The sequence below is a fragment of the Sitophilus oryzae genome, unplaced genomic scaffold, assembly GCF_002938485.1.
Source record: "Sitophilus oryzae breed Bouriz unplaced genomic scaffold, Soryzae_2.0 scaffold_359_pilon_pilon, whole genome shotgun sequence".
Classification (NCBI taxonomy): domain Eukaryota; kingdom Metazoa; phylum Arthropoda; class Insecta; order Coleoptera; family Curculionidae; genus Sitophilus; species Sitophilus oryzae.
In genome coordinates this window covers 212,553-227,332 of record NW_022146928.1, presented here as the reverse complement: position 1 = coordinate 227,332, position 14,780 = coordinate 212,553, and the positions used below count along the sequence as shown (strand labels likewise).

The 14,780-nt window shown below is 32.9% G+C and overlaps 1 protein-coding gene across 1 annotated transcript in view; it reads left to right on the top strand.

Moving 5' to 3' along the window:
* Window positions 1-14,521, top strand: part of LOC115884987 ((Lyso)-N-acylphosphatidylethanolamine lipase-like) — a 77,314-nt gene extending 62,793 nt beyond the window's left edge. The window contains exons 6-7 of the mRNA XM_030903725.1: window positions 6,769-6,949; window positions 14,168-14,521. Of these exons, the coding sequence (XP_030759585.1) occupies window positions 6,769-6,949; window positions 14,168-14,422 (436 nt within the window). The 3' untranslated portion in view covers window positions 14,423-14,521. The remainder of the gene's footprint in view (window positions 1-6,768; window positions 6,950-14,167) is intronic.
* The last annotated feature ends 259 nt before the right edge of the window (window positions 14,522-14,780 follow it).

The following is a 14,780-nucleotide window of genomic DNA, read 5'->3' as shown; positions in this document are numbered from 1 at the left end:
AGTAACATGATCGTAAAACATATTATTAACTGAAAATGCGATTAATAATCACCACACCGACATCTGACTGATACTGATTCTATTTTCTATTCTGTTCTATTACTAGAAGTCCCCACACAAACATCTTAAAGCCCCGCCCCCTCTCGCAGAGGCTCGCTCGTCGTATCACTTCCCCTAAACGATGGTAGGGAAAAGACTCTTTATCCATCTCTGTTGCACTGCAGTATATTTTGCAGCCTTAACATCTTTTTTTATCGCATTGAAAACCTCCTATTGCTAATGTTTTTTTGCCAGCGCGGTATGTGTGCTGGATAAAAAAACACTTTCATTAAAAGGGTAAGCTCTAACTAAACATTAAAGGTTATAATTGTTTATTGAAACGATTGAAAATATTTCCTAATATGGCGAAAAAAGAAGCTATGATAATTGTTAAGATTTATTTTTTTCCTTCGTGTTGCTAGACGAGAGCCATATCCCCTACACCACCAGATACCTTTACGAGAATTATATCTTTGTGGTAATAAATTATGAATTCAGCCTGCTACAATGTATACGTAAAATTTATCCTACAGGCTGCTTATACTTTGAAAATTCATCTCTTTGCAGTTCATCACAGTTGTATAATTCAAGAAGCACTAAGAAATATGGCTATCTTTGAATAATAGCCAAGTTCGGTAATCACATCCAGATGTCGACGGATTTTTTGTCACGTGATCACAGATTGGATGGAGTAACCTGAAATTACCGAACGGTTTGGAATGTTCGGATTTATGGTTCGGATCGCTAAGGGAAAAGTGACAAGTTTGAAATACCAATTCCCAATTGAAATCTTTCAACGTTCAAAGACAAAAGGACCAGTAATTTATTTTTTGAGTTTTGTACGTGGTTTTGCATTAAGCAACAAAATAAACAATTTAAAACTTGACATCAACTTGGAAATTTAACCTCACTAACAAATTAATCTGTTTGCTCCGTCAAAATTCTCCGAGCAAAAAGATCACCGTCCGATTGCTCCGATTTTATTTAGCGAACGGTTGAGATTTACTTCCCCTACATCTGGATGTCATAAACGAACGATCGAGATCGATCCGAGCGGTCGGACGTGAATACCGAACGCGCCTAATATAATATGAAAAAGTTGGAATCGGAATACAATAAAAAGCACGAGAAATACATTTTGTATTAAAAACAAAATATAGGCAGCTTAAATATAGTTTGAACCATAAATAAAGGAGTATTTGAAGTACAGCGTGGACGGAAGAGGGAAATCAATCGCAAAATTTATAATATGAATTTAAAGACCGAGCCAATCGTAACGTTTGAAGCAACCATACATACACGACAAACTGTTCTGCAACCATATATACACGACGTAAATTAGCACCATCTATAGTGGGCCGAATCGTCAATTTGTAATTTAATGCTCCATAAGAGTGACTGGGCCCTGATTTTTCTCTTCTTTACTTTTAAAGACGCATTTAGTATTAATTACGATTTACTGGATTTACCTAATATAGATTTTTTATTAATTAAAACTGGTATAGTTCAAATTATCAGAAAAAAAATATTTTTTGGATATAGATTTCTATATCCGGAAACTTACTATTGTCTTCTAGATTTTCTTCATTTAGTATTCATTTTAATTAAAATTTAATTTTTTTGAAGATCTTTAAAGTGAAAAGAAGAAGAATTTTAATTAACTAAAAAAATCAAAATAAAGTTAATTAACTTTGAGAAGAGTTCGACCTCGTCAAAAATAGCATCGATAGTCATTCCCCAGCCGCCTTTGACGCCGTTTTTTCTCGATCATCATATTATATATATATATATATATATATATATATATATATATATATATATATATATATATATATATATATATATATATATATATATATATATATATACTACAAAAATCTGAAAGTTGTAACGTTATTTAACTTTTTTTCTCCTATATTTAATCCACCTATCTGGTCTTCTTTCCTATCAGTTTAACTTCTAACATTTTGCGAATCTCTATATTTTAAAGACATTTAGAAAAATCAATAGTAGTTTTTTTTAGTAAATTTTATTTTATTATAAACTGGTCCTGATTTTTATCTCATCAACAAAAATGTAATTCTAAAATATTGATGTGACAGATTGTTTTGTAAATCGTTAGAAAAAATTAGCTGATAAGAACTATAGCTGAGTGGTATGCATCCAATAATACAGGTTGACGCAATTCGGAGCTGGTCTGAATTGATCAATTATTCAAGCGCAGCCTACGATATTTTAATACCACTGATTGTTTTGCGTGCCAAAACACGTGACTCCAGTGGTCCCCAATTTATCTGCGTATGTATACCAGATCGGCATCGGCCTTGGATGCTGATTTTCATGTATACGCAGAAGAGTACGGTCAATCCTCATCAGCCAATAAGAAGTACCACCTACTGCATAAAAGAAGAGCGCGCATCTGGCATCGGACCAAGTGGTTGCGATATACGATTCAACATGTAACAGTTTATCCAAGACTTGGCTTCGTCGATAGGGTAATAGCTATTTTATCGTACAATGTGCTAAATTCGATACGAGCATTGGTAGCCTAGGGAAACTGTAATAGGTATTTTCAAGGATTAGTATTTTTGGATTTTCACTTCTCAGAGACAAATAAAAGTTAATGTTTTTGTACGGACCTGCATTTTTATTTCTTTTTGTTTCGGCCTACTTAAACACAATTTATTACACTAACCTTATTATTGCTTAATTAGTACTTCTATTGTACTGTGCAAAGCTCTGGTTTTCTTTGAAGAAAGGCTTTTGACTTTTTTATTGGCGTTGTGATTTCTTAGGTGCAGATGTCTTAATATGTATGTAATTAATGACAGTACTTATGTATGTAATTAATTACTTCACTCTTTCTGAGTGGTAGAGCTCGGCAGTTCGCTGGTGAAGTCGCCACTTGCTGGTTACAATCGTCCAAAAATCTCCAGTTACGATTATAGCAGGTCGATGCAATCCACGTTTTGTTCACAGAAGACACCCCAGTATTTCCTGCAATAGTTACTGGGCCCAGTTTTCCCAGCGCTCCAGTTAGTTCAAAATACGGTCACAACTAGCTATTATTATTTTCAGCTGAGTACAAAATATTTCCGTAACTAGAAGTTCAAAATACCTATTTTTGTTTTTAGTATTTAACGGAATGCCGAATACTGCCTATCATTGGTTTAAACCATTTAACTTCTCGACGTTAACATGCCAGGATTTTACCTCAGCAGTCAATAACATTGGTAATGCCTACATGATATTGGTTCATTCCCCAATTCATGGTAGTTATATTCATTATTAATTTCTGTACGCTAACAACTCTCTTTGTCTGTCACGTTGTGATGCTACCCCAGTAACACACCAACATTGGTAAAATAATATATTTACATAATGTTTAATAAAGAAAAGGCGAGATTTTTTTAATGGTAAATATAGCATTCATATATTTATCCTTTGTTAAAATCGATATTGATCCAATATGGATATTTAAATATTTATCCTATATTTAGCGTATTTATAGATAATGTGTTTTTTCATTACTGGTCCAACATAATTTACCATATATTTTGTTTCGCAAATCTTGGACCAATTAGTTCAAAACATTGAATTCCAGCGTACATACAGCGAGTCTAAGATTCGAATAAAGGCTTACTGAAACATTTTATTGTCATTGATATCAAAATATCAGATAGCCTGAAAGAGTATTTTACATGCAGCACATTGTAGTATAGTGTGGAACATTATTTTCGAATGAGAATGATATATATATATATATATATATATATATATGAGCATATATATATATATATATATATATATATATATATATATACTTATATATATATATATATATTGGTAAAATGAGCTGCATGCTTATGACCTCACAAAACTGCAATGCTTCATTTAACCGACTCTCTATCTCAGCAGTGCCAGCGAGATGCCCATAGAGAACCCGTATATATATATATATATATATATATATGTATTGTAATGTATGTTGTTATTGCCACATGCTGCCACATACACATACACACACATACTGGTTGGCTACGTTGGCTATTGTTATTATTACACATTGGCCATTGGCCATTACATACATATACAGCTGGTTATTGGCTGAAGACATTATTGGCCACATTACATACATGCTGGTTGTTGAAGCTATTGCATTGCCACATACACATTACATACATTATTACATACACATATTATTATTGCTGATATTGTTACAGTTACATACATACATACATACACATTATTATTGGCCACATTATTGCTGTCAGCTGACACATTACAATTATTATTATTATTACATACAGTTAGCTAGGCTATTATTACATATACATATATATTACACATATTACATATACATACATACATATATACATACATATACATATTATTATTGGTTATTATTAGTTATTATTATTGGCTATTATTATTATACATATACATATTATTATTATTGTTACATACATACATACATATACATATTATTATTATTATTGGCTATTGTTATTATTAGTTATATATATTATTATTACATATATACATATATATATACATATACATATACATACATACGGTCCTCCCATAAGCATCCCCTTCGGCACCGGCTGGAGATAGAGAGCCTGAGCCAAATGGGGAAAGAATCAGGCCTTGTGGAGGCCCATAAACATGCGCCTCTCGGATTCTTTGTAGCATACATATACATATTACATATATTATTATGTTGAAGAGCATATATATATATATATATATATATATATATATATATATATATATCATTCCTATCTGAAAATAATGTGTTCCACTGTATATAAAACATACAATAACTTCTGCATAAAATGTATTGACTTTTTCGAACTATCTTGATATTTTGATATCAAGTGACAATAAAATGTTTCCAGGGAGTTTCCTATTCCGAATCTTGATTATGTGGTATGTACATAGATTCAATGCAGACTAAATATTGGTCCAAGATTTGCGAAACAAAATGGAAAAATATATGTAAATTATGTGTTGGACCATTATTGAAAAAAAACACATTATGTCTATAAATATAGCAAATATAGGATAAATATTAAATATCCATATTGGATCAATATCGATTTTTAACAAAGGATAAATATATGAATGCTATATTTTACCATTAAAAAAAATCTCGCCTTTTCTTTATTGGGCCAATATGTAAATATATTATTTTACCAATGTTGGTGTGCTACTGGGGTAGCATCACAACGTGACAGACAAAGAGAGTTGTTAGCGTCAGAAACACAATGATGCACTAAATGAATTAAATAGAATGAGGAATATTCGGTAGGCATTTCCGTTAAATACTAAAAACTAGAAAATAAAAAATCGGTAAAAAAACTTTTTAAGTTAAACGGTTTTATCTTATGTGCACTGAAAACTAGAAAATAATAATAACAATTAGGTATTTTGAATCAGTCAGAAATATTTTAGTACTAGGCAGAATATATAGCTTTTAGGCATATTAGACTAAAATAAAAACGTGGGGCCCATTAACTATTGCTGTAATACTTTCTTCTATACTAAGTGTGGATTGCATCGACTTACTATAATCGTAACTGGAGATTTTGACAATTAATAACCAGCCGTGGCGGCTTCACCAGCGAACGCCGAGCTCATGATCTACCACTCAGAAGAGGAATTAGTAATTAATTACATACATAATTATATTCATTAATAATTACATACATAATTAAGACATCTGCACCTAAGAAATCACAACGCCAATAAAAAAAGTCAAAGCCCTTTCTTCAAAGAAAAACCAGAGCTTTGCACAGTACAATAGAAGTATAATTAAGTAATAATAAATTAGTTAATAAATTGTGTTTAAGTGGCCGAAACAAATGAAATAAAAAATGCAGGTCCGTATTTTAAAAAACATTAACTTTACTTATTTATCTCACAAATTATGAGCTAATGTGAAAATCCAAAAATACTATCAGGTAGCCTTGACAAATTTACCTATTACGGTTTCCTAGGTACCAATGCTCGTATCCCGAATTTGTAGCACATTGTATATAAAAATAACTATTACCCTATCGGCAAGCCAAGTCTTGGGTCGCTGTTTACATGTTGAATCGTATATCATTACATAACCACTTAATTCGATGCCAGATTTCATGCGCTTGGAAAATTCTTGCTCTTCTTTTTTATGCAGTAGGTGGTACATCTTATTGTACTGAGCGGATTGACCGTACTCTTCGTATACATGAAAATCAGCATCCAAGGCCAGAAATGCCGATCCGGTATACATACAGGAGATAAATCGGGGACCACTGGAGTCACGTGTTTTTGAGGCACTTGTCAAAACAATCTAGTGGTATTAAAATATCACGTAGGCTGCGCTTGAACTAATTGATCAATTCAGTTCAACCGGGAATTGCGTCAACCTGTATTATTGGATGCATACCACTCAGCTATAGTTCTTATCAGCTAATTTTTTCTAACATTTACAAAACAATCTGTACCATCAATATTTTAAATTACATTTTTGTTGTGGGATAAAATCAAGTTAGTTTATAATAAAATAAAATTTACTAAAAAACTACTATTGATTTTTCTAAATGCTCCTAAAATGTAGAGATTCACTTAAAAGTCGTGGGGTTAGAAGTTAAATATAGGAGAAAGTTAGTTAGGTTAGTTAAATATAGGAGAAAAGTTAAATAACGTTTAAATAATAGCCTTGAATTATTTTATGTATTGTAGTGGCGAAAGTGCTTTCCATACGTTCTTAAAAGGATTTGGATATGCAAAGAATCCAATGATTACCAGATATGACAAGCTTCACGATCATATTCCAATTACTGTAGTCTATGGTGAGAAATCTTGGATTACAAAAGATCCTGGATATGTATTAAAAGACAAAAAAAAATATGTTAATATTGAGGTAAGTTCATAAAATAAAAAAAGATTGTACACATTTTAAGGAGGTGTATCGATAGCGCTGTGCTTTTCTTAGAGGCAGTTACCAACTTGAAAAAGTTTAATTTGCAAATAATAAATATTTTCTATAAATTTATACAGGGTGGTCCGAACTGTATTCCGGAAACTTCGGCAGCATATTCTGCAGATAAAAATATGTAAAAAAGTTCGTATAAATGTATGTACCAAAATGCTTAGTTTCGGAGATACTGGGTGTTGAAGTTTCATTTTTATTTTCGATGTTTTCCAAATAATTTCTGAAGTAGCGTCAATATTTGGATGAAAGTTGGTGTCTGGGGTTTTTTTTGACATGAGAAATTTGATTTTTTATGTCAAAATGATTCTTACTTGTAGAGGGCGCCACCTACATATTTTTTAACTTGTTTGAAGAGTAATAACTTTTCTTCCGTACCTGTATAAAACTACCGGGTAAAAAATATACATTTACGACGTTTTTACGTACAAAAAGTCTCTTTGTAAAAATCGATACGAGTTATGGTTCTCCAGTTATTTGGAATCGAAATTATCAATACCTGTCGTCATTGACATAAATTAAACATGTTGACTAAATAGTTATTAGACTGAAATCATAAATTTCAAATGTTTTGGTGCCAAATGTTTAACAGAAACTGTTTTATCATCATTTTTTCGAAGAAAAATTTATGATTAATTTAAAAAAATAAAAAGTTCCCAAATTTATAATTTTAGTCAAATAACTGTCTATTATACACATACTACACAACACGTTTATTTTTTGTCAACAATGACATGTATTGACTGTTCACATAGGGCACAAACATAGTGAGGCATCTCGATGCGATGCTCGCCAAGATGCTGGCAGCGCTGCTCGCCAGGATGGTAGCCGCGATGCATCCTACGCGCACTGTTTTAAAACGGCGAATAGGTGCGCGTAGGCATACTGAAACATTTACCATCGCCATTAAGCACCAGTTTATGTAATAGTAGTTATTAATTAGTATCGGCTTGGTGCATTTCAGATGATTTCAACAAATTCCTACCGCAGCGACAACAAACATCCCTACAGGCAAAAATCAGAAATTATCCCTATCTATTTCACGTCGCCGTCATGTTGATCGCATAGAATAATATTGAAATCGTGGTTTTGTTATAATATTTAAGTATTTTGTTTTTTTGCTAGTGCAGTTATTGAGACGAGATAAAACACTCAGGTACCAGGTTTGTGTAATGTAACGCTGTTTCGGGTAGTAAAAAATAAATGAAAAAGAATTCGAACTAGGCGTCGGCGTCGTGCTGTGTTGTGACAATTTAAAAAGTTAATAAAATTGCCGAAAAAATGTTAACGCATAAAGGAGAACGCAATTAGGGCGTTGTTGGGTGCAATTACATTCAATAACTCAACTTTCCCGGATATGCAACTCTCCCGAAACAAAATTTTATAGCTTCATAGTTTCTTTCATTAGTTTCTAAAAATGGTCTTAAGCAGTTCGACGAAACAAGTGAGTAAACAAAGTGCTCGTTACATAATCAAAAAATTAAAAAGACATATACTATGAGAGGATAAAATATAATTTGCAATATTAATGGTATACTTTTTTTAATCAACTAGGGATTAAAGTACTTGCTATAAATAAATAAAGTCTATAAACTAATTTCGATTTTGAAAATAGCTACTGTCACTAGAAACTTGCCATGACGACATCAGCCCTCTTTGTTGCCGTTTTATTGAAAAATTGCTCTTTATTCAAAATCTGAGCTAGATAGGTATAGAACAGTAGTTCCCAAACTTATTTTTCTCGTGGGCCACTTTCAAAATTTTACTGGTTTCGGTGGACCCCCTGCTGCTACATTTCTACCACATTCTTAAAGTCGCCAAAAAATAAAAATTGTGTCACTTCTGAGTTCTGTCCCTATATTCCGATATGTAAAATAAAAACGAAAAATGGTACATTTTATATCACTTTATTTATTAAAAGAATAGAATTACAAGAAAAATATTAAGGTAATATAGGTTCAGGTCATAATTTTAATTAATGGGAAGGATGTATCTGATGGAGTGTCAGCAAACGATCAATGTTTGGCTTTATTTTTTGTGAGCAATAACCGCAAATCCCCCGCTCTGTGATGTTTAATTTGCTCCCTTTTTTTTGTTAAGAGGTTTGTAACGGCACTAAAACTCCTTTCGACAAGGTATGACGAGGGAAAAGCTATTAAAAATTTCCTTGCGATTTCCCACAGTCCAGGATATTTTTCGGGTATTTCTGCTTGCAGCCAAAATGTTGGGTAGCCTTTTCTAAATTTCACCTTCAGCTCCTCATTAGTGCTTAGCTCGAGCAGCTCCTCTTGTAATACAACATTGGCCACTTCCGTTTCATCAAATGGATTTATGATCCATGGTGGTATATCCATCGTCAGTATATCTTCAAACCTGGTTTTGAAGTCATCATGCAGAGCACTTAAATGTTGACTGTAGGTATGGATATCCTCATCAATACATTCTACCTGCGACAAGTTTGGAAATTGAGAGAATTCGCGCCGACTAATGTTTTGCTTCATAAATTTCAATTTCCCAAGAAAAGCCGAAATTATCCCCTTTGTTTTTATTAAATTCAGGCTGTCCCCTTGTAACTGCAAGTTAATATCATTAAATTTTTTAAACAAATCTGTCAAATACGCAATGTCTGCTTTGAATTTGATCAAGTTTTCTTTTAAATCTGGATCTCTACTTTCTAAGAACTCTAATATGGAATCGAAAACAGAGTAAAATCTCGTTAAGCATGCACCTTTCGACAACCAGCGTACTTCAGTATGTAAGAGCAGTCGTTGGAAGTCTTCATCATTTTCGTCGCACAATTGAGCAAATAAACGCGTATTCAATGCATTGCTTCTGATTTTGTTGACAGCTTTTATTACAAAATGAAGAGATTGGTTCAACCTGTCACTTAAATGTTTTGCCACAAGATGTTGTCGGTGGATTACGCAATGAATAGCTGTAAGTCCTGGTATAATTCTTTTGAGATGACTTATAAACCCACGATATCGCCCGACCATTGCAGGAGCTCCGTCTGTTGCCACTGAAATAATGTTTGTAAATGGGATCGATTTTTCCGTAAAAAAATTACTCAGGACATTAAATATTGATTCGCCTTTAGTGTCAGTCTCCAAAGTTCTGGCAAATAGCAATTCTTCGTGAATTTCTTCCTCAACAATAAATCGGACATATGCCAATAGTAATGCTTCATTACTGGGTAACGTTGACTCGTCCAGTTGTATAGAAAAATGAGTTTTTTGCAGATGATTGCACAAAAAGCTTTCGATATCAGAGCTCATTTCATCAATGCGTCTTTGTACAGTATTGTTACTTAATGGAATTCTTTTTAGTACGTCAAATGGAGATTTGTGCAAAACAGTTTTTAAAACCTCTTCAACAGCGGGTAAAATTAATTGTTCTCCGATAGTGTGCGGTTTTCCAGATTTTGCTATAAGTAATGAGATATTGTAAGATGCCCGCAAGCCATCATCGTTACTTTGAGATGTTGAAGCGAACATACTGTGCATGGTGGGTCTCTTTCCATATTTTTCTTTCAATGTTTGAAAATATTTTAAATCTTTACCTATTTTATCAGTATGACACCTTTTTAGATGATCTTCGAGCTTTGATGGTTTCATAGAGTCATTGCTCAAAACTTTGTTGCATAATAGGCACATGGGCAATTGTTTGTCTGCCTCTGATGGAACAAAACCATATTTCAAATAATCGATACTATATTGTCGACATTTTTTCTTTGCTGTAGCCATGTTTCGTGTCAGTTACCTTACCTGTAAAAAAAATGTTTTAGTAACCAAGTTTTTTTCTGAATATAGGTATCACACCGCAGCCTTTGTCAGCACGCGGAAATAGAATTACGGCTTGTAAGGGACCATACAGACGTTTTCACAAAACGGTATCAATTTTAAAGTACATAATTTACCACTAATTTTTAATAGTATAAATAAAAATTGGTGTACTCAGTATCGAATACTGATCATATTTGTGTAGGAAAAAATAAAAGTCGAAATCCCAAAATTGTCCATAAAAACGATAACTAACATTTTATTAAATCAATGAGTTCACGCGCTCCGTGTATTTGCGTATTTTTTGTCTGCGGCTTCATTGTTAAAACGTGACAAACTGGCATCGAAGTCCAAGCCCCGCCCTTTTCCCGTCGCCCGCGCACTGCTCGCTCTTTCCGAAAAGGAATAGTTTTGATAAAATAGTTACTTCAAAACCAATTTAAAATGATTATGAAATTACTGTTTTATAAAATTAGTAGTTATTTGCAAGAAAAATTACAAAATTAATTGCTCTGCAATATTGCTTATTCGGCCTTTTTAGAGAGGCAGTGTTTCTCTCGTGAAAAAACAATTGAATAAAACGTGCTGTGTTTGTCTTCAAATCGAAAGAGGACAATTAAAATATCTGTAAGTTACTAAGTTACCTATCTATACAGGCCGTTGTGATCAACCGACTAGTACACGTAAACAAAATACTTAAGTACTATAACAAAAAAAGGTAGGTTACTTACTTTTCTCCGGCACTAGCAAACACAGATATAAATTTTCTCACAACTTTTTTTCCAAATTCCGCCTTTTTTTCGAAATTCCGGAAACAAATGAATGCGTTTGCCTTTGGCATCAAGTATTTATAGTGGTGATCAAGTTCATGTCTGAACAAGCATTAAGCATTGTCGGGCGGATAGCGCTTTGCAAGTCTGTACACGAAATTGTACGTAATATCGAATACCTACGCAAGTTTGGACAAGTAACAGTCGCTTGCCTTATTAAAATATTATCTGCTTAGATAGGTACTTAAAACAATGTAGGTAGGCCCTTATAAAAACTATGCTTACATTTTTGCTCTTTACTATCAAAAGCAGATAAATTTTCGTGGACCCCCATTAACATCTTATGGACCCCCATTTTTTGTTCACGCCTACGTAGACCCCCAGCAAGTCTCCCGTGGACCCCTGGGGGTCCACCTGGACCACTTTGGGAATCACTGGTATAGAACATCCTAATATATGTAGTTTGAAAGAGCATTTGAATCTGTTTCGATTTATTTAAAAAAATAGGTTGCCGTATTTGAAATAACAAAGTTTTTATGTAAAATTAATATTTAAAATAAATCATCAATTTTTGGTACCCCTGTATAAATTTAAGGCAGCAATACAATTTTTCAGTAAAGTTTATTTCTCTCTCTTTAAACTCAGCACAAGAATTAATTCTAAAAAGTAATGTACAGGGTGTTGATAATCTATTCCATTGTAGCATGCATATTTAAATATCTTTAAATATCTCAAAAACCAAAGCTTGTAAACATATTAATATATAATAACCCTTATAATACATGCCCTATTTTGTGTCCAAGGATCCAAATATGAAATAAAATACCGGGTGTTCCATAAGAAAAAATATAATTTTGGTGTAAATCTTAGTTCTGACATACCCTGTACATTTCAAAATTATTTTAAATTATGCACATGGTCTTCCCACATATGCCCATAAAATATTTTGTTTCTACATATTTCCGTTTTCGTATAATCAACCGAGGCGAATGAGTTGCGCCACCCCGTATATAGGTGTTCCATTAAAAAAATTATCGCGATCCACTCACACTTTTTTGAGCCACCCTTTAGAAGTTCAAATATTTTCCTCAAATACATCCTAATACATACTTTATGTCTGAACTACAAAATTCATAAGTTTTTTATTATTAGAACTGCAGATGCCCGACGCACTATTGCCGGACCCTGTAGAATAAAGGTTATTACATTGTTGGTGATAAATTAAATATTAGTATTGTGAACATTTTATTCCACCCGACTAGAGTCGACATATGCTCAACGAATTGTGATCCTTAACCGACCAATCAAATGTAAAGTTTCAGGCATCCGCGTCCGCTTCTCGCAAAAAAGAAAAATTTTGTTTCCTAGGAAGCATCGCGCTGAACATCTAGGTGCGTGACGAGGTGCGAGGCTCCAGTATGTTTTGACGCATAAATTTGTACATGTTTGATTCAGCATCGCCGGATGGCGAGGTGAATGGCGCGCATCGCATCCAGATGAAATGCTAACCAAACACTATGTTTGTACGATAGTCGCGATGCATCCTACGCGCACTTACTCGCCGTTTTAAAACAGTGCGCGTAGGATGCATCGCGGCTACCATCCTGGCGAGCAGCGCGGGCAGCATCTTGGCGAGCATCGCATCGAGATGCCTCACTATGTTTGTGCCTTAAATATCTTGAGAACGGTTGCTTGTAGCGATTTTTACCACATTTTTACGTCGTAAAAAGACATTTATTACGTAAAAGAACACAGAAATGTATATTTTTTCACTTAGTAGTTTTATACAGGTACGGACAAAAAGTTATTATTCTTCAAAACAGTTAAACTACATGTAGGTGGCGCCTCTACATTTGTAGAGGCTTGTAGTCATATTGACGTTAAAATCAAATTTCTCATGTCAAAAAACTCTCCGACACCAACTTTCATTCAAATATTGACTTTACGTCAGAAATTATTTAGAAAAAATCGAAATAAAAATGAAACTTCTACACCCTGTATCTCCAAAAAGTAAGCATTTTAGGACATACATTACTAAACACATTACATACGAACTTTTTGACTTATTTTTATCTGCAGAATGTGCTGCCAAAGTTTCCGGAATACAGTTCGGACCACCTTGTAGCAAAGGATGCACTGTCAAGTCCAAATAAAAAATAATTTTTCCTGTCTTTAATAAATACAACTGTACTATATTTCAAATTTACATTAATTTAACATAAAAAGAGATAGTAAACTAATTATGTAGATTTTATTTTCAGTTTTTTTTGTTGAGTTATGTGTGAAAATGGGGCCTCACGCATAGATACATTTGAAATTTATATAGATTATTTTATTATCCCCCCCCCCATAAATGGATGTAAGATGGACATTATAAGACTATTTAAAATAAACGAGGGCGACAACATCTCTCAAAAGAAATTCTCAAAAAAATCGACGTACAAGGGGGAGGGGAGCTAGAAAATCATCTATATAATTTTCAAGTGTATCTCTACATTTTGATGAATCCGATACCTTTTCAAATAAATATAGAGATTCAAACTTAATTTCACTGTAGTTCTATTAAATGAGATTTTTTTAGTTTTGTATATATTTTGTAGATTATTCCACGTGCTGGTCACCATTTGTATTCAGATGAGCCCAAAATATTCAATGAAATAGTTAGAAAAACTTGTAAACTCTCTGAGGATCCTGACACTATAGTTCAAAACTTTGGTGATAGCAATTCGTCAACAAGAATACTGAAACATATTGTTGTATCTCATGATACTTTAACCAGTGAAACTGTTCACTTCGAAGACGAAGAAATTATAGAATTTTCTGAGGACAGTAACACGCATATTACACCACAATAGTAAATTTTATTTTCAATAATTTAAATTTAATATTTTGATTTTGAAAAAAGACAGCAGTTTATACTCGTAATAAATACATCATATTAGTTTATTATTAAATCAGTATTTATTTTAATATAATTAATTAAATTAAATTATTTAAAAAAACAGTAAAACTTATTTTTGCCGTTTATGAGTTGTTATATTGTTGTTATAGTTGAACTAGAAAAAACATTTTTTTATTTGAAAAAAAAAATTGTGTTTATGTAACGTTGAATGTTTAAATAAATTAATGTTTAATGTATTATTAGTATAATACGTGAACGAAGCTATACAGGGTGCTACAAATTCGAGGTACCAGCATTGGTATCTCGGTAAC